The sequence below is a fragment of the Panthera pardus genome, unplaced genomic scaffold (genome assembly GCF_024362965.1).
Source record: "Panthera pardus isolate Hobbes unplaced genomic scaffold, ASM2436296v1 HiC_scaffold_1, whole genome shotgun sequence".
Taxonomy (NCBI): Eukaryota; Metazoa; Chordata; class Mammalia; order Carnivora; family Felidae; genus Panthera; species Panthera pardus.
In genome coordinates this window covers 23,733,394-23,760,586 of record NW_026526654.1, presented here as the reverse complement: position 1 = coordinate 23,760,586, position 27,193 = coordinate 23,733,394, and the positions used below count along the sequence as shown (strand labels likewise).

Here is a 27,193-nt window from a genome sequence, read left to right as displayed (position 1 = left end):
ATTTAGAGTGAAAACAGAGGCGGGCCGAGCTTTGAGGGACTCTAACAAAAAGGTGAAAAGGAGTGGTCATAGAGTTCAAATCACCTTTGGCCAACTGTGCATAACTTGGCTTTTATAGCCCAAGTGAAAGATGTGGCACCGGAAAATGAAACTCAAGTAAAAATCATCCATTCGTTCAGTTTCACAAGAAGCACCTACTGAGCGTCATTGAACTAGGTTCTAGAAATAATCCGAATAAGAGGAAGGCATGACTCTGCCCTGAGTAGCCCATAATCCAGGGGGCATTGGCTTTCAGGCTCCAGCTCCTCAATTTGATAAGGCATCTATGGGGTCATGGAGAAATTCATGTCCCACTCTCATAGAGACAACTACTCCTTCCGGCTGAATATTTGGGTTTCCAACACATGGTTCTGATCTCTACCACAAACCAGGCCATCACATTGAATCTTTGAGAACTCACCAGTCAGCTTGGCAATTAACACCCACTAGGAGAAGCCTGGGCCTTTTTTATGCAAGAAAGGACAGCCAGGAACTGGGCCAAATGGAGAAAAAGCCTCAATCTTTTGTTTCGAGCATTGGCCTCAATGTCAGCTTGACTTCGGAATCACATGGGGAGTTGAAAACATTCTGATGCCCACATCCTGATTTAACTGGTCTGGGATGAGGTCTAATATTAGGATTTTTTGAGCTCCCAAGGTGATTTTATTGTGCATCCAAGGTGGAGATAACCTCATCCCTGTGATGGCCCACCAGCTAGAGGCCACTGGGCACACACCTGTAGTAACTCTCTTCCTTCCCTAACTTGATTGATTAATCCAAACCATCCACCCAACAAATAACCAGCCAATATTTTATTATATACCAGGCACTGGGCCAGCGTATTACTTTTCTATTGCAATATAATGAATAACCATAAACATAGCAGCCCAAAAAATACAGTTTGTGGGGCATAGTTCTGTAGATCACAGGTGGGGCTTGTCATGGCTGAGTTCTCCGCTCAGTGACTCATCTTGCTGAAACCAATGAGTCAGATGGGTCATTTCCTGCCCGGGGGCGCTGAGGAAGAATCCGCCTCCAAGTGCATTCAAATTTTGGCAGAATTCATTTCCTTGAGGTCTTGCAGGCTATTGGTAAGGGACTGCTTTCAGCACCTAGAGGTTGCTGGCAGTTGCTTGCCAGGTGGTCCCCTTGGGCAGTTCACAAAATGATTCTTCTTCCAGGTCAGTAAGAATGAATCTCTCTTATTTCTTCCTCTGTGACCAGCTGGAGAACACTTTTCTGCCTTTAAAAGACTCAGATATAACCAGGATTATTTCTTTTTACCATACAACCTGACAGAATCACATCTCTGCCCACACTCAACAGAATGGGATTATACAAGGGTAGGGGTCACTGGGAGTCGCGTTGGAATTCTGCCTACCTCAGCTGGGTAAATACAGATATCAACAATCAATAGTGCTTGCTCACAGGGAATTCACAGACCCGCCTAAGAGTCATTTATAGAAACGTAATGTAAACACATAGTTTGGTATTAGAGCTGCGTAATTGTAGTGAGGTGGAAGAGAGAAAGGAATAATTAACTTTATCTGTAATAGATGACTATGGAGTGTCCAAATCACTTTATTGAAGAGGACGTTTCTCAACTGAGTGTGGGAGCGCAAACTGGGTCATCAGGTGGGAAGGCTACAGAAAAGTACTCCTGATGGAAGATTGTCAGGACTAGAAAGTGTGCGTGTGTGTGCGTGTGTGTGTGTGGTGGGGAGATGTGGGTCTTTGCTATCGGAATGTAAGAGAGTGGAAAGAGGATGCTGATAATAGAGTCTAGACTGATAACATATAGAGGTAAATGGTAGAACAGCAGCTGGTAAGACAGACCCAGGAAAGAGTGGTTGTCAAAGACCTGGTATTTGTGTTAACTCTCCACAAACAAACAACCATCCTCAGCCCACTCTTGTGTGAGTGGGGCACGTGACCCGTACAAGTAGCCACCATGTGAAGCACACCATCGTCTTAGCTTGCTCGGCCATTTTGCCCTTTCTGCAAATAGAACGTCTCACAACAAAGGCCGAAAGACAGATGTTTCAATTTTCCTCTTTTCAGGGAAATGAGATGTTTTTGCATTTGCTACATTAGGACAGCACCTTAGCGTTAGACACTTAAATGATGTATCATTGCCTTATAAAATCACAAGAACAACATTTAACTCACAATAGTTGGGAAGAATTAGCATTAAATGCTTAAGAGCAATTCACAGGCAAGAATGATCAGTAGACAGCCACACTCCACGGAGGGAGGAAAAATGAAAGAGCAACTGTTTCAAAATGACTTTTTTGTGCAAAAAAGCATATTGAATTTGGGTGTCTGAGCACAATTAAGAATTCATTGGATAAAAAAAACCCATGCATTTCTCAGCATGATTTTTAAAACGAGTACTTATATTAATTAATTAATTGAATAAAAAGGGGTATGTATTTCTGGGGTTGTGTGTAGGATCTTGACTTGGGTTTGGGTAAGCCAGTTATAGCCACATTAAGCCTGTTTTTTACATTTAGAATATGCTTTCTTGGTAAAATAGAGAGCTAGAACAATAATGAGCAGAACAGAAAGCTTTAAGAAAATGCTCTGAGGACAGTGAGTGTTTATGGCTGAATTCCTTGGGGGAAGAAAGGAAATAATTACAAAGTTCGGAAGATAATAAGATTCTATATAGTAACCATTAGAAGGTAGCAAAAATAATTTTTCCTGGTAGCTAATATACTTCCACGGCAAGGTGACCAGTCTTTTTGATAAGTGAATATAGATATTCATATATGTGTAATAGAAGTTTGCTTTTGTATAATATAATTCATCAGACCATAGGAACATCAGTAGAAACCTTAGCGAAAGGTCGTGCTAAAAAGGCTGTTATCAGTAGTAGGAACACAGTTGAATGATTTACTGAGGGATTCCGTGCTCACTTCACCTTGGACAAGACGTGCAAAAAGTGTCAGGGATTTGAGGTTAGGCACACGTTAGCAAGGGAGTTTTTGGAATTCATTTGGTAATTTAAAATTGAAGCATGTGTATTTCTTAACTTGTTCAAAGAACATTTATTCAGATGTCTAGTAAGCGTAAAGGACTGGGCTTTATAAAGGAAGAGTTGGGACGGGGGCACTTGGGTGGCTCAGGCAGTTAAGTGTCCTCTTGATTTTGGCTCAGGTCATGATCTCATGGTTCATGAGTTCAAGCCCCACATCAGGTTCCACACTGAAAATGCAGAGCCTGCTTGGGATTCTCTCTCTCCTTCTCTCTGTCTCTCCCCTGCTTGTGAGCAGGTGCTTTCTCTCTCTCCCTCCCTCTCTCAAAAATAAGTAAATAAACTTAAAAAAAAAAAAAAGAAGAGTCAGAATTAAAGTCTTCCCTCAGGGAGCTTTCAGATCACCTGTCTTTCTGTGTTGTTGGAAAATGCCATCCTACTGGAGCAAAGAGCAGCTACTTACAGTATTTCTTAGAACCTGCTTCAGATATTTGATTTCTTATGGTAGATGTAGTTTGATGGAGATAGATTTCTCTCTCTGTCTCTCTCTGTCTACCTATTTATCTGTTGAGGGACAGAGGAGCAAGAGACAGATACTGAAATGAAGGATAAAATTCATTGCCAACATGGAAAAGAGGAGCACGGCATCCTGATTTATCATATGAAACATTAGAAAAGAGAAGAGTCTTTACCAAATATGCTTGTACCTTGCTAGACCTTTCTTTCTGAAGCTAATAATTAAACTAAGGTTATCTGTCTAGCTGCAGAAAAATGAAAGTATATTTTTAAAGCCTGCTTCCTTAAAATGAAATGTGAATGTTTTGAAGCTCAAACCCATCTGAAAAATGCAAACATTTTGATTTGCTGAGAGAGTTAATTATTATCTACACTTATTTTCACTCCCAGTCTTTCAGCAATTTCTTCTCCCATATTCATGGTATTGCCACTCATGTAGCTTTCCAAGCTTGGACATTTTGAGCTGTTCTTAATTTCTCCCTCTCTTACTGCTTCACGTGTAGTAGCTAGATCTTACTGATTCTACTTCTGGAATATTTCTCAAATTTTTACTCTTTTGTTCTACTGCTATTTCTCTCTCTCTCTCTCTCTCTCTCTCTGTCTCATTTCTCTCTTGTATCATAGTAATTTCTTATTTAGTTTTTCATATATTTTTTTTCAATATTTATAGAGCACTTGCTGCTATCTGTTACCCATGTTACTAAAACCACCATCATTTAACTCCTGTCATAGCTGAACTCCAGATCCCATAAATAGTTATTTATCTGATATCTCCATTTGGCAGTCCCATTAGTATTTTACATTTAACTTATCCAAAGCAGAACTCAGAATTCACCCTGAATCGCCAGACTCCCAATGTGTTTCACATTTATTTCCTCCTTTTCAATAAGTAAATAGATCCGTCAGCCTTCCTCTAGCTCAAACACAAACATCAGAATCATTTTTGACTCATTCCTTGTTTCCTCCCCTTATTCAACCCTTCATGAAGTCCTATTAATTTGACTTCCAACATCTATCTTGAATCCAGCCACTTTTCTCCATCTCTGCATCAGGCTACCAAATCCAAGTATGGATCAAATCCAAGTATGGCTCAAATCCAAATATGTCACTTAGCTGTGTGACCTTGAGTAATTAATGTCTGAAAGTCTTGGTTTCAAATGCAAAAGAAGATTTTTAAAGAAAAAAAGGCATCATTAAAAAAATCTAAAAGTGTGGCTTTACTTACCAAGAGCCAAAGTCTCACTGAATGAGGAAACACGTGTACTGATTTGGTCTTTTTATCTCCCCCAAACTGATTTATTTTGAAGGGAGAAAGAAAGAGGACTACTTAGATTCTCAATGGAAGTGATATTAGTGCCATTAGTGCCTAGGAGGGGTGTCTTTACTGACCTTTTTTGGTGGGGGCAATGCTAGAGTTGTCTTGTAGTAATGTGACTTTCAAATACTCTACTATGTTCAGAAATGAGATTAGCCTTGATGTGTGGTAGGATTTCAAGATAGAAGGTATGTTTTTTTCAGATGTTTTATAGAATAGAGAAGTATTTTGACTCAACATTTAAAAAGAGGATCTAGCTCATTTATGAGAATATCATATTTCCCTGTTTAATCCAAAAATCCATCTTGGTAGTTTGTCATGGTGTGTTACCTTTGCTTCGTTAAATAAGGTTATTCTCCTCTTTGTCTTATGATATGCATACATATTTATAAGCCAGATCTGTTCTTACCCAACCACTATTTTTAATCCTAGTGTCCACTAACACCTTTTGGTTGTTCAGTTTCTTGAAAGGGATGACTTCTAGGCTCCTTCTTTCATATCCGAACAAGATAGTTAAGAGACACAAGCATCTGATGTTTTGATGTTGTCTGCTGTACTTGGGTCTGAGCATTTTCATGTGTTCTATTATTAATTACTTCAAAATATCTCCTTCACATTACATTTGGGGCATTTTATGTTAATTTTGCAAAAATTGCATGACATTTAAAGTGGGACTTTTAAAGGGACTATTTACAAAATATTTGTTCAACATAAGCTACTGCTGGGTCTGATGGAGTTGAAAACCACGGATCTAGGTGCAAAAGTGCCCCTGAGAAAAGACCAGAGAAGAGCTAAAGGGGCTGGCAGACAGTAAGGGCAGAAGTTTGGCTGAGAAAGTGCAGATTGTATGGACCAGGCTATGACAGTTGGGGTCATAACAGGGTGGCCATAACAGCAGGAGTCAAGATCTACACGAGTCCAGGTGAGATTAGCCACACACTGTGGAGAGAGCTGTAGGAACAGAAAACTCCCCACATCTCCTTCATCCAATATGAAGATGTCTCCCTTGCCTCAGATCATCCCAGAGGAAGGCAAAGAGAAAGAGGAGAGGAGACACAGGAACCTGAATATTTACCCCAAAGAGATAGAGGTTCACTGAGAAGTGATGGGTTAAAATAAGTTGGATACTTTCCATTTTCCTGTCTTTCAGAAAATCAGTCGTAAAGGCAAAGTTTCATTCTGTTATTAGAAAATAAATGAAGTTACACCTTTCCATAAGGAGTTTGCAGGTTTATGACCGTAAATGATTTTCTCTACCTTTCCCATGCTAGTCCACACCCTCGTCATCTCTTGCCTGGAAAACTGCACCAGCCTCCTCACTGGCTTCCCTACTTTCTCTCTTATCCCTCCTAATCAAATGCATTCCTTATGGAGCCTAATGAGCTTTTAATGTCAATTATTCTTGTCGTTTCCTTGCTTAAAACTCCTTGCTGGCTTCTTTGCACCTGTTACCATGCTCTACGTGATCTGCCCCAACCATCCTGTCTAACATCTTTTCTCCACCTTGAGCCAGCCAAGGCCTTTCCTACTTCAGACCTTTGCACTTGTTGTTCTGCTGAGAAAGCTCTTCTTCAGGATGTTTGGCATGGCTGGTTCATTCTAGTCCTTCAGGGCTCAGCCCCTTTGCCTCTTCATAACAATGGTCTTTTCTGAGTGCCCAATGGAATGGACCAAATCCTTTTCACCCTTGCCACTTATATCCTTCGCTACATCACCCTCCACATTTACCCTGATAAATCACGTGTAATGGTACCAGGTGACATGCCAGGCAATGGGGAATCCATCCTTCTAGTTGCATAGGCCCAAGCCTTGGCATCGTACTTGACTCTCCCTTCCTCTTGTTCCTTACATTCAATCCACCAGGAAAAACTGATGGCTCTGTCTTGAAAATGCAGGCAGCCACTTCCCTCCCCTCCCACCACATCATCCTGGTTGTTGGAAAAGCCATTTAACTTGTTTTCCTTTTACATTTGCCCTCTTATAGTCTGTTCTCAATAAAACAGTCAAAACAACCCTTTAAAAACTGTTCAGATCCTCCAGTGGCTACCATCTTTTTCATAGTAAATTTCTTATAGTGGCCAACAGGTCCAACAGGACCTGCCTCTCTTATCCCTCTAATGTCTTCCCTACCTTTTCCTGGGTAATGTCTTACCCAGCTGGCATTCACACTCTTGAGGGCAAAAATCATTGTCTTTAGTGGTCACTAAAGTATCCCAAGTACCTAAAAGTACCTAATACATAGTAGTGGCTCAACAGATATTTTTGGGTTAAATGTGTGAATCTTTTTTACTTACTCATCATTTATTTTTCTACTGTTAGAAAGTAAGGTACATGAGGGTAGTGTCCTTTTTGGTCTTGTTTAATGTTGTTTCCAAAACACTCAGAACAGCATGTGGTATGTGTGAATGCTTAAAAGTTCTTGTTGAAGACATATGTGAATTTCTACAATGAAAAGGTTATTGTATCTGCTTACGCTATACCGCGGTAATGAAGACAGGTAGCAGAGTGGCCATTCATCACTCACAGCCAGCTATCTACGGTGGGTAAAGAGTGTTATACAATAAAGCAAAGAATGAACTACTCATATAAATAGAACTTTATGGAAAACAGTAAGTAGGGTTATGGTTCCCCCAAAAGTTACAATCATGTTACTGATTGGCAGTCCCAATTGAACTGGAATACACTTAGTATATATCACTATTTTTTCTGCAATTTGCTCTGTCTATACAAACTCTTCTGCTTAACTTCCTCAGGAAAAAAAGTGACTGCTTTGCTGGTTATTTGGAAAACTGCTTACCATGAGGGCTTTTTTTTTTTTAGGTTTGTTTACAAGAATGAAAAAAAAAAAAGTATTTCAATGTATAGGAGTCCTTCGTGTTCCTGAAGGAGAGATTCATGCTGCCAATGACTTACATAATCTATTTTGTTTTACATCTGTATTTGAAGGGCATTTGTATCTATATATTCCTGTGTGCAAACGTAGGGGATCCAAAACCATTCTCTGTGATTGTTTGGATTGTTAATCTCTCCAGGGTTTCCTCAACATTCTCAAAGGCAGTTTCTGGCACCAAAGGGAAAATGGAGAAGTTGAGATGCAATTTTATCTCCCAATTGAACTTGATTAAATGGGGACTGTTCTAATCAAAAGTTTCAATCCTAGGGGAGTGCAATGTTGTTAACGGGCTTGAGAATATTCAAGAAGAACAGGGAAGAAGAGTACTAAAGTTACGGCAGAGAAGGAAGCAGGCAAGAAAATAATTGTAGTAAAGCTTATTAAGGCATAAAATTAGGTGAACAAATTGCTTCACAGACAGTGTTAAGCTCATTGCTAGACTGGCAAAGGAAGTGGAAGAGAGCTCTTTGAAAACATTATTTTTATTATTTTAATAATTTGTGTAGGATTCATAGTAGCTGCAATCTGTTAGCCAGAAACAATTGCCAGCTGGTGTCATCGTGGAGTAACTGTAGCAGGCTGAATGCAAACATGTTTTTCCTTTTACCTGGAGAGCATTCAATTTTACAAGGTTTCTATTCATTTGCCCCTGGATGTGAGGTCTGCCCTTGTAGATAAGGAAACCTGTTTATTGCATGATTTAAGAGCTTCGATTAAGTTCACACCAAGTTCCACAACTGTAATAGGGAGGCCACACCTGGGACAGACGTGTTTACACAACCAAAGTTACCTCTCATTAAAAATGAATACTTGCATACATGCTTGAATTGTCTGTGTAATTGCTTGATTCTATGCATTGCTTTTCTTGTGGTTACCTCGAGGAAATGGTGGCCCTCCATTAGTTATTTTACTAAAAGCAAAAACAGATTTCTGGGATAACCTACACTGAAAAGGTTTAAAGTGCACTTATTTATGGAACTATACATTTTGTTAATAACGTAACTGTGATATTTTTGTTATCATATTTTCTTCTGAAATTCTCCTAAATGATGTCTTTTAACAATGACATAACCATGTCAAGAGTGTTACTGTCTCTCCTCTGTTTACCTGGAAACTGACCGAGTAGGTGTCCCAAACCGCAGGATACGGAGATTGCTCAGCTTTGTCTCTAAAGCCAGAGGGAGAGGGAAAATAATTTAATTGTTCTATAGCAATTCTGTTGCCTCTTCCTGCCTCTTGACTCAAAGGGTCTCCAGAGGAGAGAGAGGAAATTATGGGCTCTGTTGTTGATGTTCATTGGGTTTCTTCAATGGCGATTTGAATGTATCTCAGGGATGTTAGTGGTTGCTAATCTTGGCTCTGCTTTCTCCTGGTTTTCCTTGGTTCCATCTCCTCATCTCTGAAATGGGATATTATACTTCTCTTATCTTCCTAGAATGTTGTTCTGAGAGCAAATGAGATAATATCTAGAAAGTGCTTTCCATTATACAAATTGCCGAAGCACTGAAGTTACATATTTGGGTAGCTGACAAGGTTATACTTATGCATGTGAGAGCAAATGATTTTATAGAAAATGAGAAACTTCTCAAATAAAGTAACATAAAAAAGTATAATGAAGTTTTACTTTGGTAAGCAAAGGTGTATGTTTTTGAATAAGTAATACCATTAACCAGATGCATTCAGGAAGTAACTGTTGAGTTCTATTGTTTTCTTTGTCTTATCACTCACAATTTCTTGCTTCGGAGAGCAGTGTGATGTCCTTAATAGGATTTTAGAATTTAAGTGAGAGAAAAATAAGTAGAATTAAGTAAGCTTTAAAGAAGCTGATTCATCTTACCCAACACTTTTTTTTTTGTAACTAATGTAGGCTCATACAGTATCAGGAAGGGCACTGTTTGTGGTTGTTTATAGAGTTGAAAGAGGAAAGGAAGCAGAGGCGGGAAGCTTTGTTGAGAAGAATCCCACCTGTCTAGAACAATAAAAATAACTTTCAATTAGCATCCCTGAAAGAGATCTGGATCTTAACTGATGGCTGTGAAGGGGGTAGTCTGACAAATGGAAGAGATAGTACACTGTCTCAAGAGAAGACAAGTACCATACCCATCCATAAAGGGGCCAGGTGGGAAGGTTGACCGCTCTAAAGGCAGGAGATGCCAGGTGTGGTGGACTGGGATTGGCGAGGTAGCCAGGAGGGACATAATCACATTGCATTGTTTCCCTCTTCAACACACCTCCCCTCTCCACATGGGTCAAACGAGTGTAGGGATTGTGGAGGGGTAGTTACTCCCATTTGATGGTACATCCATTCATTACCTGAAAAACAGAAAATGTTATTAAACAAAGGTGTGGCACTCAGGTAAATGCAAAATTCACATGTTTGAAAAATAAAGTTAAAAAAATCTGCACGTCAACTAGAGCTTATTTAGCTTATGAAATAGAGGTACGTGTCGGTCTTATCATCTACGTTGGGGGTTAGGGGTGAGTCTTGCACATTTGGGAACTCGGTGTGTATTATTAGTAGGATGGATTTTAGGAGGTGACCCCTAAGCTCTTCTAAGTACTGCGCGCTTGTGGGCTGGTTGGTCCCGTGGTGGAGGAAATGAAGTGTGCGTTCAACAAAGAGCCTGTGATAGACAGCAGGTACCTAATGGATAATTGATGAATGGATGCTGGTTGCATACAATTGTGGAGTTGGACACACCAAATCTGTAGTGAAGGAGGGACCGGAATAAAACTTGAGCACCAGTTAGAATGTCTTGGGTAGAAATTAAAAGCAGTCTGGAGCCGATTTTCCCCAGCCAGCTCGAGCGCAGACCTGTCTAGGTGAGTCTAACCAGCGGTGCGCGAGTGGTATTCCTGCACATAGGCCGGCCAGATTTGCGTCCATCCTCAGGAAGAGAAAGCTGCGGATTTAGAGGTCTCGGATCCGAGCCGGCGGCTCTCCTCGGGGCCTCTCTCCTCTCTCCGCCTTCACCTCTCTCCCAAATACCTCCTCGCTGGAGGCTGAAGGGATTCCCACCCCCAGCTGCCTCCTCCGAGCCCCGCGGAGCAGCGGACTCCTCCCCTGGAAACTCCTCCGGGGCTGGGGAAGGCTTTGGCGCATGCTCCGTACCTAGGGCAGGTTTTTGCTGCGGGTAGCAGGGCTCCTGTCACACCGGCTGGCGGGTTGTGGCGGTGCCAGCCAGGGTGTGCGAGTGTGCCTGCGTGCTCGCGCCTGGGCGGACCGACCCGGACAGCAGTGCGACTCTTCCCGGAGAGGCGGCTGCGCACAGGCGCCGCGCCCGTAGCCGCCGCGGGGGCTCCTCCGCAAACTTGCGGCGGGCGCCGTCTGCCCTCTCGGCTCCCGCGCCCGGCGACCTGAGGGCAGAGGCGCCGGGCGCGCGTTCCGAGCGCGGTCCCCGCGGCCGGCCGGGGCGGCGGGGCCGGGCCGCGCCTTCGCCCTTGGCCCGCGCCCTGGCGAGCCTCATGCAGCCCCCGCGCTCGCGGCCGCAGCCGCCCGGCTGCCCCGGGCAGGTGCAGGACCCGAGCCGCGCTCCCCAGCGCCTGAGCGCCTGAGCGCCGGCGGCGGGATGCCCCGCGTGGCCTGAGAGCGCGCGCCGCGCCCGGGCGGGAGCGGGGAGCGGGCCGAGCCGGGCGCCCCCGGGAGCGCAGGGCGCCCCACGCCGCAGCCGCAGCCACCCGCGCCGGCGCCCGCCTCCCCGCTCGGCTCGCAGGCCCTGGCGCTGCCAGCCCCGGAGTGCCGGAGTGCCGCGGGGCCGCCAGCCAGCCGCACGCCTCGCGTCAGGGGCATGGAGGAGCGGCGGACTCGGAGCCGCGCCCCGGAGTCCCCGAAACTTCCGAGCGGGCGCCAGTCCGCGCCGCTGCCGCCGCCGCCGCTTCGCCTGCCGGCCTGAGAGCGGGACCATGGATGAAAGGTTCAACAAGTGGCTGCTGACGCCGGTGCTCACTCTCCTCTTCGTGGTCATCATGTACCAGTACGTGTCCCCCTCCTGCACCAGCTCCTGCGCCAACTTCGGGGAGCAGCCCCGCGCGGGGGAGGCCGGACAGCCGGCCGCCCCGAGTCCCGCCCGCCGGGCACAGGCGCCGCCGGAGGAGTGGGAGCGGCGGCCCCAGCTGCCCCCGCCACCCCGGGGGCCGCCCGAGGGTCCTCGGGGGGCCGCGGCGCCGGAGGACGAGGACGAGGAGCTCGGGGAGCCGGAGGAGGAAGAAGAGGAGGAGGAAGAGGAGCCGGACCCCGAGGCCCCCGAGAATGGCTCCCTGCCCCGGTTCGTGCCGCGCTTTAACTTCACCCTGAAGGACCTGACCCGCTTCGTGGATTTCAATATCAAAGGGCGCGACGTGATTGTGTTCTTGCACATCCAGAAGACCGGGGGCACCACGTTCGGCCGGCACCTTGTGAAGAACATCCGGCTGGAGCAGCCGTGTAGCTGCAAAGCGGGCCAGAAGAAGTGCACCTGCCACCGGCCGGGCAAGAAGGAGACGTGGCTCTTCTCCCGCTTCTCCACCGGCTGGAGCTGCGGGCTGCATGCCGACTGGACGGAGCTCACCAACTGCGTGCCGGCCATCATGGAGAAGAAAGACTGTCCCCGCAACCACAGCCACACCAGGTACTGTCTCCGGCCCCCTTTCGCTTCCTGCCACCTCCCCGCCCCTCTCCCCACCCCCGGTGCGGACCCTGGGCGGCCCTGCGCTGCCCGAGCCTGCGGGTAGTTTCCCCAGCGTCTTCCAGCGGTCCGGGCAGAGGCTTGGGGAGTGGGATAAGAAACCTCTGGCTAGAGCCCTGGGCTTGAACTCACTCCTCTCCCTCCCTTACCCCACCCCCGCCCCCGGGGTTCCTGCCACCCCCTTGCATCTTCAGAGGTGTCCGGGAGCAGTAGTGTATGTTCTTCCGTGTGTCTAGGACGGTGTGGCCTCCCGCGGACCGTGGAATGGAGAGGAGGCCTGGGTTAGACTAGCGAGGTCGGATCTTGCTCCTAAGTTGTGTGAGTGGAAACCCAAATCCGGTAAAAGGCAGGAGGAGCTGGGCGTAGAGAGGCAGGGCAGGAGTTTTACAGACATGCTGAAGCCCCAGACGAGCCGAATCCCTCTATAGGTGGCTCTTGGGTGGCTCCTCTCCAGCTCGGGGAAACAATCCTCCTGATGTGTCTTTGAAGATACACTGTCAAATTCCTGCAGGACCTCGATAACCCTAATTCTGGAGATGGTCTTTGTTGCTGAGCAATGCCAGATTTGGACTCATGCTGTTCTCAGCAAGATTTCCACTCTCCCCCAGGCCAACCATCAACTCCTGCCAGAGGTGTTAGTTAAATGCCTACTGTGTGCCTGGCAACGTGCTAGGTGCTAAGTGAATCCAGAGATACAAAATGTACAATCCCTTCCTTTCAAGATAGATGGTTTTCTCCGCCCCATACCCCCTACTTTTAAATAGCAATACTGCTGAGAATTAGGAAAGTTTGAAATCTTAATAGCCAATGAAACTGCCTACATTATTAACATCCTTTGAGAGAGGCATGGGCTTAAGAATTTGGTTGAATGTTCTTTCTGCCCATTGCAATTTGAAGATTAATCTGACATGCTTGCTCAAGGGACTAAAATATTAAAAGCTTGGAACACTAGTTTATTGAAGTTTTTATCTCAAAGGTTTCAAACAATTTGGTGTAAGGAAATAGGAATTTAAAAACTCAAGCTCAATATGTTGATATCAGATAGCTTTTGCATTTGACATTATGGAAAAACTTCATTTACTGGAAGCTACCCAGATTCTGAAATTCACCACCACTGAAGCATCTAATTCTACTTCATTTCTCCAAGAATGAGCAAAATTTCATTATGGGATTTTTTAGTCTGGCAGTTTTTCAAATACTTTCTCTCCTCCCTGCTCCTTTCCTTGTTTAATGGAAATTGGTTAGAATAGGAAACTGGTTGGGCTTGGTATGAAGGCTCCTTCCTTAGCATATTTTAAAGAACTTTTACTTTTAAAAATGTCTAATTGTGTAGTATTTTAGATCCTGCCCTTCTATGTTTAGCTCAAAACAGTTTTTCAATTAATTATGACTCTCAAACTTCCTGACAAACAAGATTATTTCAATGAGAGACAATCTTTGCTACCTTTTAGCCAAAGTTGTACTTTTTGTATTGAGACCTTTATGTATTAATTCCTGAATGACCCCAAGGAGTCTGCTAGTCTGATTCCCAGCTTCCGTTTCAGTAAAACTAGAGACTTTGATTATCACACAGGAACATCTAAAGACTCTTCAACAGAGACCGGCAGTATATTCTGCCAATATGTGTAAAACTCACAGCGAATAGATGAAGAGTTTAGGAGGAATTAGAGATTCTGGAACCAAAAACAACTGGATTTTTGCTTAGTGATGAAATGTTGCTGCTACTAGAGACCCTACATGGATTACAGCACTGAGGTCTCACTCCTATAGGAAATCCTCAGTATCTGTCTACGCTGGGATGTAGGAAAATTCCACTGTGGCTATTCGAACATATAGTTTCTGTTGCACAAGTGCTTCTTTTTGTTTAGTGATGGACCATGAACATTTATTTCTCTCTGAATCACAAGTTATCAGATAATCACCCTGAACCGGTTTGCTTTCTTTTTTTTTTTTTTTTGAATTCAAAATTTTCGTGGTAGCTTTTTTTTTTTTACACTACTCTTTATAATCCTTTTTCCTTTTCTTCTACACGCTCTCTCCCCTTCCTGATATTCTAACTTACTTTTTTGCTCTAGATGTTGTAGGAAGGAATGGTTGTGGTTTATGTGAGGTGCCCTACATCTAAAGTTATAGGAAAAAGGTTGAAGGGATGTCCGGTACCATCTTCCTCACCGAGAAGATTGAATTAGTAGTCTGTCATTGGAATGCCCGAGTACAGCATTCTACAGTCAACTAGATTAGCCTGGATAATGGAGGGTACGTTTCCACAATGCAAAATGGCAGATAATCTATTGCTACATAATGGGAACAAGGTTCTTCAAATAGGGCAGACTCTAAGCAAAATCAAGAAGTAGATCATGTTTTAGTTCCCTGGTCTCTTTGCTTTTGGTCCCCCTGAAAGGCCCCCTCCCCATTTCTCACAGGGATTAGTGTCTTTGTAAGTCACGTAGTGGGTAACAGCAAGAACTCTGGATTCAGATGGATATGGCTCTCTTGTGTAACCAAGAGTGGCTCTTACTTAGTAAGCAGAAGTAAGTTATTCTTTCTGAGCCTCAGAATCTTCATCTTTAATGCATAGGTAGTAATTGGTACTCTCTTAGAGAGGTGTTATGAGACCTGAAGGGGCAAATGTATGCAACATACTTAGCCCAGTATCTGTGCATAGTAGAATGTGCTGGTATATAGTCATACTTAACATTAGTTGTTAATTGTATTAACAGTATTTCTTGAATCAAGATCATCTTTTATGAAAGGATCTGAGGTGACTTCCTTAGAGCAGCTCATTGTAAAGTAGGTCACCTTATTTTATAGAGATGCCATTTTAAAAATTTAAAATTAATTAATTAATTAATTAATTAATTTTAATATAATTTATTGTCAGGTTGGCTAACATACAGTGTATACAGTGGGCTCTTGGTTTTGGGGGTAGATTCCCGTGATTCATCACTTACATACAACACCCAGTGCTCATCCCAACAGGTGCCCTCCCCAATGCCCATCACCCATTTTCCCCTCTCCCCCGCCTCTCCCCCATCAACCCTCAGTTTGTTCTCTGTATTTAAGAGTCTCTTATGGTTTGCCTCCCTCCCTCTCTGTTTGTAACTATTTTTTCCCCTTTCCTTCTCCCGTGGTTTTCTGTTGTTTCTCAAGATCCACATATGAGTGAAAACATATGATATCTGTCCTTCTCTGACTGACTTATTTCACTTAGCATAATACCCTCCAGTTCCATCCATGTTGCTGCAAATGGCAGGATTTCATTCTTTCTTATTGCCAAGTAGTATTCCATTGTGTATATAAACCACAACCTCTTTATCCATTCATCAGTTGATGGACATTTAGGCTCTTTCCATAATTTGGCTGTTGTTGAAAGTGCTGCTATAAACATTGGGGTACAAGTGCCCCTATGCATCAGCACTCCTGTATCCCTTGGATAAATTCCCAATGGTGCTATTGCTGGGTCATAGGGTAGGTCTATTTTTAATTTTTTGAGGAACCTCCACACTGTTTTCCAGAGTGGCTGCACCAGTTTGCATTCCCACCAACAGTGCAAGAGGGCTCCCCTCTCTCCACATCCTCGCCAGCATCTGTTGTTTCTTGAGTTGTTAATTTTAGCCTCTCTGACCGGTATGAGGTGGTATCTCAGTGTGGTTTTGATTTGTGTTTCCCTGATGATGAGTCACATTGAGCATCTTTTCATGTGTCTGTTGGCCATAGAGATGCCATTTTGTGATTTCTTGTGTTGAGACAGAATCCTAAACTCCGAACTTAAGAAATAAGTGGAAAATTATGGACATTTGGGCATCAGTGAATGCAGGGTACAGGTATGGGAAACAGGGAAAGCACGCAGTGTACTTGGGTGTATCTATTCTGTTGGTGACAAAAAGGAAACCTGTCTGGAATGGTGCGAGAGCAAGAGAGAATGTCTAGGGGGTACCTGGGTGGCTCAGTCAGTTAAGCCTCCGACTCTTGGTTTTAGATCAGGTCATGATCTCACAATTTGTGAATTTAAGCCCTGCGTCGGGGTCATAATCTCACATTTTGTGAGTTTAAGCCCTGTGTTAAGCACTGATAGTGAGTTTAAGCACTAATAGTGCAGAGCCTGCTTGGGATCCTCTCTCTCTCTCTCTCTCTCTGCCCTTCCCCTGCTCACACACACACACACTCTCAAAATAAGTAAATAAACTTTAAAGATAAAAAAACCTTGTTTATCTTTAAAGATGAAAAAATGGAATATCTAGGACCAAAGGCAGAAGTGGGAAGCCAATTCTGAAAGGAGATGGTTTAGATGGAGGAGCCATCATGTGGACTACACATGCCCAGGAAGGGAAAAGGCTCTGGGGCTGGCAGTTTGGACCCAGCACAGAGGGCTTTTTCCAGCACAATGATTAGTCAGAGTAAAATAGGAAGCAAATCAGAAGGTGGCATGTATGAGTGACCTCTTCAATCACATCACTGATGATTTCTGCTCATTTTTCTTCTGCTTCCTCCCCAACTATCTTTTTGGTAGGTTATTCTTTTTATGTATGTATGTATGTTTGTATTTATTAATTTATTTGGGAGAGAGAGTGAGAACGTGCATGAGCAGGGGAGAGAGGCAGAGAGAGAGAGAGAGAGAGAGAGAGAGAGAGAGAGAGAGAGAGACTGTTAAGCAGCCTCCATGCTCTGCACAGAGCCTGAAGCAGGGGTTGATCCTGTGAACTATGAGATCATGACCTGACCTGAAATCAAGAGTCTGATGCTCAACTGACTGATCCACCCAGGAACCCTTCTTTTTTTTAATTATTATTCTTGTGCTGCCTTCTTTATTACCATGTTCCCTTCTTTTATTTGCATGTTCAGGCCTTTAGAAGACTATTCTTTACTATTGTTGAGTATGGATAGAATCATAGCATTTTATGGCTAAAGAAGACTGAAGAGGTGATCGAGTCCTACAATATATATGGCAAATGGACAATTTAATCCTAAGGAAGTGAAATGATATGTCTAAGGTTTATTCAGGGACTTGAGTCTTCATTTTAATAATTTATATATGATGTTTTGCCTATTGTTTTTTCTGTTTACTATGAAAAGTATAGTGGAGAGTGTTTTAAGCTCTTATTATGTGCCAGTTACTGCAATAGTTCTAGGAATGCAGTTTTGAACAGTGTCAGCCCTACGGAAGTTAGTCTATTAGGAAGAAAGACCTTCATCTTTGGTAGGTGAGTATCACTCTCATTCTTAAATAAAGCTGGCAAGAGATTCTGTCCACACCTTTTATAGGGTGGGGTAGTGATTTTTCCCTTTTATGACCTACTTGCTGTTGGTTCTGGTAGAGTAGTTGGAATCTAATGACTATTGTGGTAGATAGGACCTTCTGTGTTGCAAATGATATAAACCTGACTCAAACTCAGTTCAGCCAGGGGGCATTACTGGCTTAACAACCAGACCACAGGAAACGGAGGGGTAGAGTTGGTTTCAAGAATGATTGGAACTGGAAGTTTGGGGTCTTTCTCCCCATACTCCTTTGGATATTGATCTCACTCTGTCCAATCGGCTTATTCTATGAAATGGGTAAATGGCTGTCATGTCTAATAACTCCACAGGCCAAGAGGCTAGCAAGCCTTCTCCATGTTCCAATTTGAAATGTTGGGGCATGACTCTGAATATCCCAGCTTGGAACTTGTGAGTCTTCTTTTCGCCAGTCCATGGGGCTGGGGCAGTGAGGTTTCTGGACCCACCTGGTATCACAGAACCATCCATGGGACTGGTGTGTGTGTGTGTGTGTGTGTGTGTGTGTGTGTGTGTGTAGTGATAAGGGGAGCTCACATAGATACAGCTCCCACAGGGACCATTGGGTTCTGGATAGTCTTTCCAACTGTGTCAATTACAGGTGTAAGTAAATAAAAAATAAACTTTCAGATCTCTCCTTTGCATTCTTGTGTGTAGGAACATTTTAATGTTAAGCTGCAGCTCCAATTTATTTGCAGCAGCTGGAATCCATGTCACATGAGGAATAATTTGGAGGAACGGGGGGGATTTAATATAGAGGTGGCAAAAAATAAGGAGAGATGTAAAAATTGCCTTCAAATACTCAAAGGAGGAAGGTGTGCAAGATGGAGGAAGCTTGCTCTGTATTTCTCCAAAGGATGGAACTAGGATACTTGAGATTCAGGTGGTTGGAGAAGGTTTCAACTCAGAGTAAGAACTTCCTAAAATTTGTAGCTATCTAAAATGCGGATGGACTCTTTTGTGCAGTGGCTTACTCCCCAGCAGTGAAAACCTGAAATGTGGCTCATTAACCACTGATGTTGTGAAAGGAACTCTTCCCTGAGGAAGAGCTTAGCCTCTCTGGCCTTCTATTTTAAGATTCTGTGTTCTAATCTAAGCTGAATTCAGGGTATCTTTCTTCTCCCCTCTTCTGCCCCATGCAGAGAAAGCAAAACACGACCCCCACCCCTCAAAAAGAAAGATTACAAATGAACTACTCAGTTGTCAAACATTTGTAGATATTTCCACCAAGGAAACTTGGAAAGCACAGGTCTGGTGGTATAGACTGTTTTACATGGTGAGGCCCAAAAGCAGTAGTCCAGTGTATTAGAGCTTCTGTTTCTTCATAATGAATATAAAAAGGAAAGATGAGTCGGGCGCCTGAGTGGCTCAGTCGGTTAAGCTTCCAACTTTGGCTCAGGTCATGATATCACAGTCTGTGAGGTTGAGCCCCCTGTTGGGCTCCATGCTGACAGCTCGGAGCCTGGAGCCTGCTTCAGATTCTGTGTCTCCCTCTCTCTCTGCCCCTCCCCTGCTTGGACTCTGTCTCTCTCTCTTTCTCAAAAAAAAAAAAAAAAAAAAATATATATATATATATATATATATATATATATATAAACAATAAATAAATAAACATTGAAAAAATTAAAAAAAAGGAAAGATGAGAAAATATAACACAACTTACCACCAAAAGCCATCACCACTTTGGTTTTTTTTTTTTAATATGAAATTTATGGTCAAATTGGTTTCCATACAACACCCAGTGCTCATCCCAACAGGTGCCCTCCTCAATACACATCACCCTCCCTCCCCTCCCACCCCCATCAACCCTCAGTTTGTTCTCAGTTTTTAAGAGTCTCTTATGTTTTAAGCCATCACCACTTTGAAACATCATCTGGTTATTGCTTTTTCCTTTAGACAGTGGGCTGAAATATATAAGGAGTCAGCAGAGCTCTCTTTCAGATTGTCTAGAATATTATGGCCCATACAGCCTTCTAAAGTATAATCTCTTTGATGTCTCTTCTAATTAGAAATGTTGAACTGGCGAAGAAGGTTAATTTTCACCATCAGGTTTGTGTGCTGTGTGAAACTAAGGAGATAAGAGATTGTCTCTATGCCGTATCCACTTACATGTTCATTACAGAGTCTCTGAAAGTATTGCTTCTGGTCCAAACCACCAACATTTGCTATAAATCAGAAAGAGGTTGAATTAAACCCATTCCTTTTTTTTTCTTTTTGAGTTGTGAAGCTAAAACTGGAACCTGGCAAATGCTGATCGATGATTTATTTTTTTGCCTCTTTCTTGCTGGTTACCTTGGGATATTGGCAAGGGTTGATTTCTTTTTTTTTTTTGGAAAAATCCAAATGCTCATGTAATAATTGAATTCTAGGTAAATTTAGCCACTGACAATGTGGATTTGCTTAATCTTAGACTCTTGTATTATTATTCCCCACAGCTAATTATTATCATCTCATTTTGACGAAGGACAATCAGAAGCTTATGGCATTTGAAAGTTACTTATGCCTGATAATGGATTAAACAGGTCTAAATGATACTGCCAAATCCTAATGTGATTTTGAGACTCATGAAATAAATTATTGGGCCAAGAAATAGGTTTAGTATGAAAACAATTAAATGGGGAGCCCAAATTAATATTTTCTAGTAATTAATTATCTTGTTTTTGAGTTTGTTAAATTATGGATATTATATATAAATCCTCTGTTGATTTTAATTGGCTAATAGAGCTTTGTTTTAATTATAGCTAAGCATTTAACTATGTGTTGGGAAGTGTACCAGACGTTTAACTTAGATGATATTATTTGTTTATATCTTCCTCTAGCACATACATTTGCTCAGTAAAACACATGCAAAGTTCCCAGCACAGAGACTGATCTATGAAAGATACTCCATAAACATCAGCTGAAAGTCTGTGACATGTTCTAGATTACATTGGAAAAATATCAGCATAATCTGACAAGATTGTGGTTCTTTAAAAGAGGGAATGATTAAATGTTTTATAGCATGACTCTCTTACTTCAGGTGACAGTTCTAATTGTTAGTAGTTGCCTTCCATGATTAGCAAGATGTCAACTCTGATTCTCTAGAGGAGTAAAAGTAAGGACAGAAGCCAGGCCTTATTGGACTATCCTAGGAGGTTTCTCCTATGAGATAGTATGCTACAACTCAGAAATTCATGTGGGTACAAACAGCCTCTTGGGAAGGTTAATCTCATTTATTGTAACTTTAGTAAAAAAAAAAAAATCAGCCTCTGGAGAGCACAGTGTCTTCGATGTAGGTTAGGAGGCTGAGAAAAGTGTAAATAATATGTACTGGATTACTACTGGTTGAAGTCAGATGGTTGAGGTGGTTGTGATATTGAGGAGTGTTGGAAGGAGACCCCAAATTAGGAAAACAGTCCTCAAGGGAAGTTGGAAGAAATCAGTGACAAATTTATCAGTCACTGAAAATCACTGTGAGTTGTGCTGATGTCCAATTTGTGAGTGTAGTTAGGGCGATGTTTAAGAGCATGGGCTGTGAAGTCAAGGGAGCTGGATTTTCATCTGGCTCAACCTCTTACTCTCATGTAACCCTGAATAAGTCAGTTACCTTTTCTGTACTTTGATTCCTTTTCTGGAAAATGGGAGGCATGGTGGTACTACTCCTGGTGGGTTCTCACGGTGCATGTGGCACCTTTGAAGCAAAACCTGCCACATGTAAGCATTAGCCATCATTTTCTTCTCATGGGGCTCGTCTTACACATCCACGCTGTTTTTGTGTAAAAATAAAATGATAGGTAAACCTGTACCATTCCCCTTCCTTTTTTTGAGAGAGAGAGAGACAGAGAGAGAGAGCGAGCCAGCAAGGGAGGGGCAGAAGGAGAGGGAGAGAGAGAATCTTAAGCAGGCTCCATGCTCAGTGTGGAACCTGATGCAGGGCTCAATCTCAGGATGGTGAGATCATGTCCTGAGCTGAAATCCAGAGTCAGATGCTTAACCGACTGAGCCACCCAGGTGCCCCTGTACCGTCCTTTTTGACTCTGGCACTTCTCATCCTGAGAGACCAAAAATGAATCTGTAAATTGTGATGCAGAAAAGCCACAGATGATGAAGGTAAGTGTTAATTTGTAAGCTGCCGTGGACACTTAGTGGGCACTTAAACGAAGGCATTTGAATGGAAACTCGCACTCTTCCTTTTCTTCAGCATATCATTTTATTTTTTTATGGGTAATTAATGAAACAGCAGCAAAAATGTTTAAACACACACAATTAAATTCATAAATGGAGCAATCCTGCAGTGAAATTGAATTAGTTGCCTGTGGGCACATAAATATTTGCAGTTCATTGCTATTATTAATATCTTAGCGTGCTTTTATTGGTAAGTACTGTGCCATTTGTTGTCAGAACCTTGCATTTAACACCGTATGTTCACGGTTACCTCTGCATTCTAGTTTCTTTATAAACGTAAGAGGGTAGAAATGCTAACCTCCTTGCTGTCCTCCACATTTATTTGTTGGATTTTACAGAGTATTTCTTTCAAAGGAATCAAGGTTATGGATGTTGACTATATATATTCTATATATATATATATATATATATATATATATATATATTCTATATATATATATTATATATTCTATATATATATATATATTCTATATTTTGTGGACTCTAATTATGAACTTGTAGAATTTTATAGATTTGCTTGAAAAAGTGAAAACAGAACTAGAGAGAAGGGTACACATGACTTTAAACACATATAGTTGGTAACTTAAGCTGTGTGTGCAAGGTAAGATCTGTATAGTACAGTAAAAAACAAAGTGACATGCCCGGGAAGAGAGAACAGACACTGATAATGTGGAGCGTAAATTAGAAGGATGCTACGGAGGAGGGAGAGCAGAAGGACAAAAGTAGTCAAGGTGAAGAATGAAATCTTAAAAAACCGAATCAGAAGGAATATTGAAAATGGAGGTGAGCAGTTTATCTTGCGTGCAATGGTTGGTCTCATTAGTGCCTTTATGGGGAGTAATTCACCATCTATCCCCTGCCTCCGAGGGCCAGTGTCATTAAATGCTGCGGGTGTTCTTTTGATTACTTACACATTCTTCTTCTCTAGCACAGCTAGCTGTATTAGTCAGGGTCCTAGAAGCAAACAGAGGGACACTCTGGGATTGTGATGGGGCTATTACAGAGGTATGGACTGGTTAAGGGCCACCACTGGACCTGGGGCCCCTTGTAACTACCGACAAGGGTATCCGCTCCGGGCCTGAAGTGGCAGAGAGAGACCATGTTGTCAGCATCCATTGTCTGCTGGGGCCTGACAGGAGCTACAGCCCCAGTGGTAAGAAGGGCTTTCCCATGGGAGCTGCTTGTTCCAGAAGTATGGAGCTGAGGCAGAGAGGACGGGATGGGGAGGAAATATCCTGATCACTTTCTCCTCCCACCTGCCGGTCTCCTTCCATTGCCTTCCACTGGCTGAATCCACGCAGAAGGTGAACAGTAAGAGAGCTACTTGATATAACCACGTGTGTTCCACAAGCCAGAGGAAGATGGAGAATGGATTTGGGTTTGGCGGGGGGCAGTGGGTGGGATGAACACGCAGAATAACTTGCCTTTAAATAGTTTGAAATGTCTTCTAATCCATTTTATGAATGTCCTGTTCAAGTCTACAAATGAGACCACTTATAAATATGTGTTCTTTTCGTACCTGGACCTCATGTTTTCTGTATGGACTGTTAGTCTCCACCTAAAGAACGGTGAATGCAGCAAAGCACACTCCACAGAATGGCAGTCACCATAGACAGTGACTTTTTCACTGAACGATAGAAATGATGCTAAATTTGAGTGTTTTGTCACCCCAGAACCAGCTGATAATAGTAACAGATTGGGGAAGTTTTACCTGTATTATGATGCATATTATATTATACCTGTATGTGGTATTTTATAAATTTGAAGTTGTATAGAGATATTAATTGAGACTGACAAAATAGTTTACAAAACCGGCTGTAGTTTGCAAAAGCACACTTGTGAGATGAGATGCTTCCTGTTGCTTAGATTTTCTTCCAAGAACATTAAGAACATTAAAAGTAACATTAATGTGGCTTTCAGTCTCGGGGTGAATGATGAGGAAAGAAAAAAAAATGTATCTATTAGAAAAAAGTATCAATTTGAAACTATTTTAATGTTTTTTTTTTTTATTTAAAAGCCATTTGAAACACTATTTCCATATTAATTTTGCGGGAGAGATATGATATGCTTGATACTATACATATATGCAACTCTTTGCAAAATATTAGGAACATGGAATCTCCTAACATTAGATACTGAAAAATAGTTAAAGTTGATGTCTGAGAAAACTTGACATAAGAACTATCAATTCACTGTGCAAATTCCAAGAGTCAAAATGTCATGAGCCAAACATGATTCAACATACGCATTTGTAGATATTCAATGCAATATCTGTCCCTAGTACCTCTACTGAGCTTGGCGCATGTGTGTTGAGTTCATTTCTTCCATCCATGAGGAGGGGATTTTGCGTTGCTGGGAACAGCATCATCCACGAAGAACATACTCTTTTTCACATGTATGTACTCTTTACGTACAGCACTGTTTTTTGTTCTCTAGAACCCCATTATGTGATGGCTAGAGTTGGCAATGGTCTGCAAACATGAGGCTCTTGTGCAGGCCCTTGCATCTGTGTGAAGTTTACTTGCCATGATAAAATTGCCTTAGGAATTGTATTCTGCTGGCTCTGAATATTAACTATAAGGAGACTGCACTCCAGTCAACTGAATGTAAGTCCCGTTAACTTAAAGATTCTGGGCGAGCTGTTAGAGAAGGTTTTCTTTCCCACATAGCTTCATCGAGTTTGTCATTCTGCCTTCCAAACATTCGATGAAAGAGGTGGATTAATGGATAGTTCTATTTCTAATGATTCTATTAAAGAAACAGTTCTATCAATACTTCTCTTGATAAATAAATATCAAAAGTATTGTGTATAAAAACGTCAGACAACATGAAGGAACTCCGGTACGTTGGAGCTGTCAAATTTATTATCTGATGCGTATTTAATCTAAAAATACTTCTCAGCTCTCATGGTCCATTCTTTGTCTTTTAAATTCACACTTAAGCCTACAGCACCACTGCAGATAAATTTCTTTGCTTTGAAAGTTTTATTCTGTGAGTTCCCTATGTGTGCTATAAAGAATAATTAATGTAATGAAAAAATCAATATTGTGTATAAATTATTTAGGCTTTACTATCATTGTAATTTTCTCTTCAACACCTATTGATCGGCAACAATTCATTTGTTAATTTCTTCCTAATAAGATATTCATTGTATTAGGTCCGTAGTAGTGCTAGCCGTGCACCTTCACGAATAAGTCATGAATTACTAATGATACGTGGAAGAAGTTAACCTACTAGTGAGTGCTGTAAGACGGAAAACAGGCAAAGGGGAGTCATTTGAAATGCTGTCCCGTGGAAAGCCTGTGTAGTCACAACGGCTAATAACTAAATGAGTAGACTCTTTCAGGATATTAATTTGTACTTTAAAATTTTATGTGACCATATTTTTCCAGGGAAGAAGGTCTTAGCATTGGCAGACATTCTGCCTCAATAGCATTTTCTAGATCCAGTAAAATAAAAGGCAAAGAACATATGTTCTGAAGCCCAAATGTAGGTTTAAGTCCTGACTCTATTACTTACTATTATATGACCTGTCACGGATTGCACGAGTTCTTCAGGCTTTGTTTTCTTGACCCATAAAACAGTGATAAAAACATTCCTATTTGGTGTCAGTGTTGGTTCCAGACTTTGGGAGCTTCCTGGGTGAAATCAGAAACACCCCTGTACATGGGGGGGGCAAAGAAAGACTGAAGGAAGAGGCAGCCATTCCAGATTGGTAGGCAGCGGGTTTACTAAGCAAGGGAACTTACATATGAGGCTTGTCTTGGGCGGGTGGCCCCATGATGATTCTGCACCTGCCTGCCAGAATCTTAAGAGTTTATATAGAGACTTTAGCTGAGTTCAGTCCAGATGGTCTCCACACCTTACTATCTCAAGGCCGTGTCCTAGAGACAGCTCCTAGTGTGGGGATGTAGGCAGAAAGTGCATTCCAAGGACAGGGGAGTGGCTGGGGGATGCCTTCCATTTACCCCAGGTCCAGCTTGTGCTGGTTCACACATTGGTCCCATCCTCTAGATGACTTCCTCCGACAATTAGTAATGAGGATCATCTGAGTTAACGCCCACAAACATTTACATGTGTGTATGTTTCTTTTTAAATTTTATTTCTAAATCCACAATTCTTTTGTTTTGGGGAGGATAAGAGATAATCTTCCCAACTGTCTGTAACAGTGCTCTGAATGAATTGGTTATTAGATGCTGCTTCGATAGTTGTCCACTGAATTTTTTCAGAAGACTATGAAAAATCTGAGCCCTTTTGGAAACCCAAAGAGATTGGAGTCCAAGAAATCAACCTGCCCCGGGGCACCTGGGTGACTCAGTCGGTTGAGCGTCCGACTTCGGCTCAGGTCATGATCTCGCGGTTCGGTTCGTGAGTTCGAGCCCCGCGTCGAGCTCTGGGCTGATGGTTCAGAGCCTGGAGCCTGCTTCGGATTCTCTGTCTCCCTCTCTCTCTGCCCCTCCCCCGTTCATGCTCTGTCTCTCTCTGTCCCAAAAATAAATAAACGTTAAAAAAAAAAAAAAGAAAAAGAAATCAACCTGCCCAAATTCTTGGCAAAGAGAACTTTTGTGTCAGCTCATTTGGACCAAGGAGGGAGAGTGTTATCCTGAAAAGAGCTCTGCACTTGTGATTAAGCAACACGGTTTGAATCTAGGCTTCTTCATGGACTTGTTTACTTATTGATTGTGTGGCCTTCCTGCCAATATTTAAGCTTCCTGAAGATAGTGACTGTTTTGTTTCCCTCCGCATCCTCAGTGCCTAGAATAGTGCCTGGTCATAATGGCTGTCAAATAAATGTTGGCTGAATAAATGAAAGAATGAAAGAAAACAAGCATGAATAAATTTACTAATTTATCGGATGCTTTGGATAGGAATATGTGTCCTGTCTTCCTTTTTGGAATTGTTGGAGGTTAAGTGAAAACACTTGGTAAAGGATAAAGTACTCTACAAACTTAAATTTACTCTGACAGTGAGAAGCCTTTTGACATAGAATGGAAAAGGAAGGAAAGTTGGATTTTGGAAATGCAATGAATATATAATTCAGTGTTTACAGGGAGTTTCAAAAATCAGGAATGACAAAGATGCATTCGAAAATATGCAAAACACACATTCAGCTCGACAACTTGTTAGAGTAATGAGCAGTTTCACTTAAAACAGGACATAATATATCATAAAAGGCTTATCAAGATGCTCAAGTTTTTCTCCTTAGACCATCAGGAAACTCTTTTTCCAGGGATTTGGCACAGATCAAGGTATAAAAGTTTTTTTCCCCTGCATTGCTTTACCCTTTTGAGGAAGCTATCCTAAAATTGGTATTTTTACTTTTGTATTCATGACTTTATCATTATTTTCATATG

At 42.3% G+C, this 27,193-nt stretch overlaps 1 protein-coding gene across 1 annotated transcript in view; it reads left to right on the top strand.

Annotated features, from left to right (window-relative positions):
- The first annotated feature begins 11,205 nt into the window (after nucleotides 1–11,205).
- The window catches only part of LOC128776577 (heparan-sulfate 6-O-sulfotransferase 3-like), a 494,105-nt gene continuing 478,117 nt past the window's right edge, over nucleotides 11,206–27,193 (top strand). The window contains exons 1-2 of the mRNA XM_053901393.1: nucleotides 11,206–11,253; nucleotides 11,329–12,347. Coding sequence (XP_053757368.1) covers nucleotides 11,206–11,253; nucleotides 11,329–12,347 — 1,067 coding nt within the window. The remainder of the gene's footprint in view (nucleotides 11,254–11,328; nucleotides 12,348–27,193) is intronic.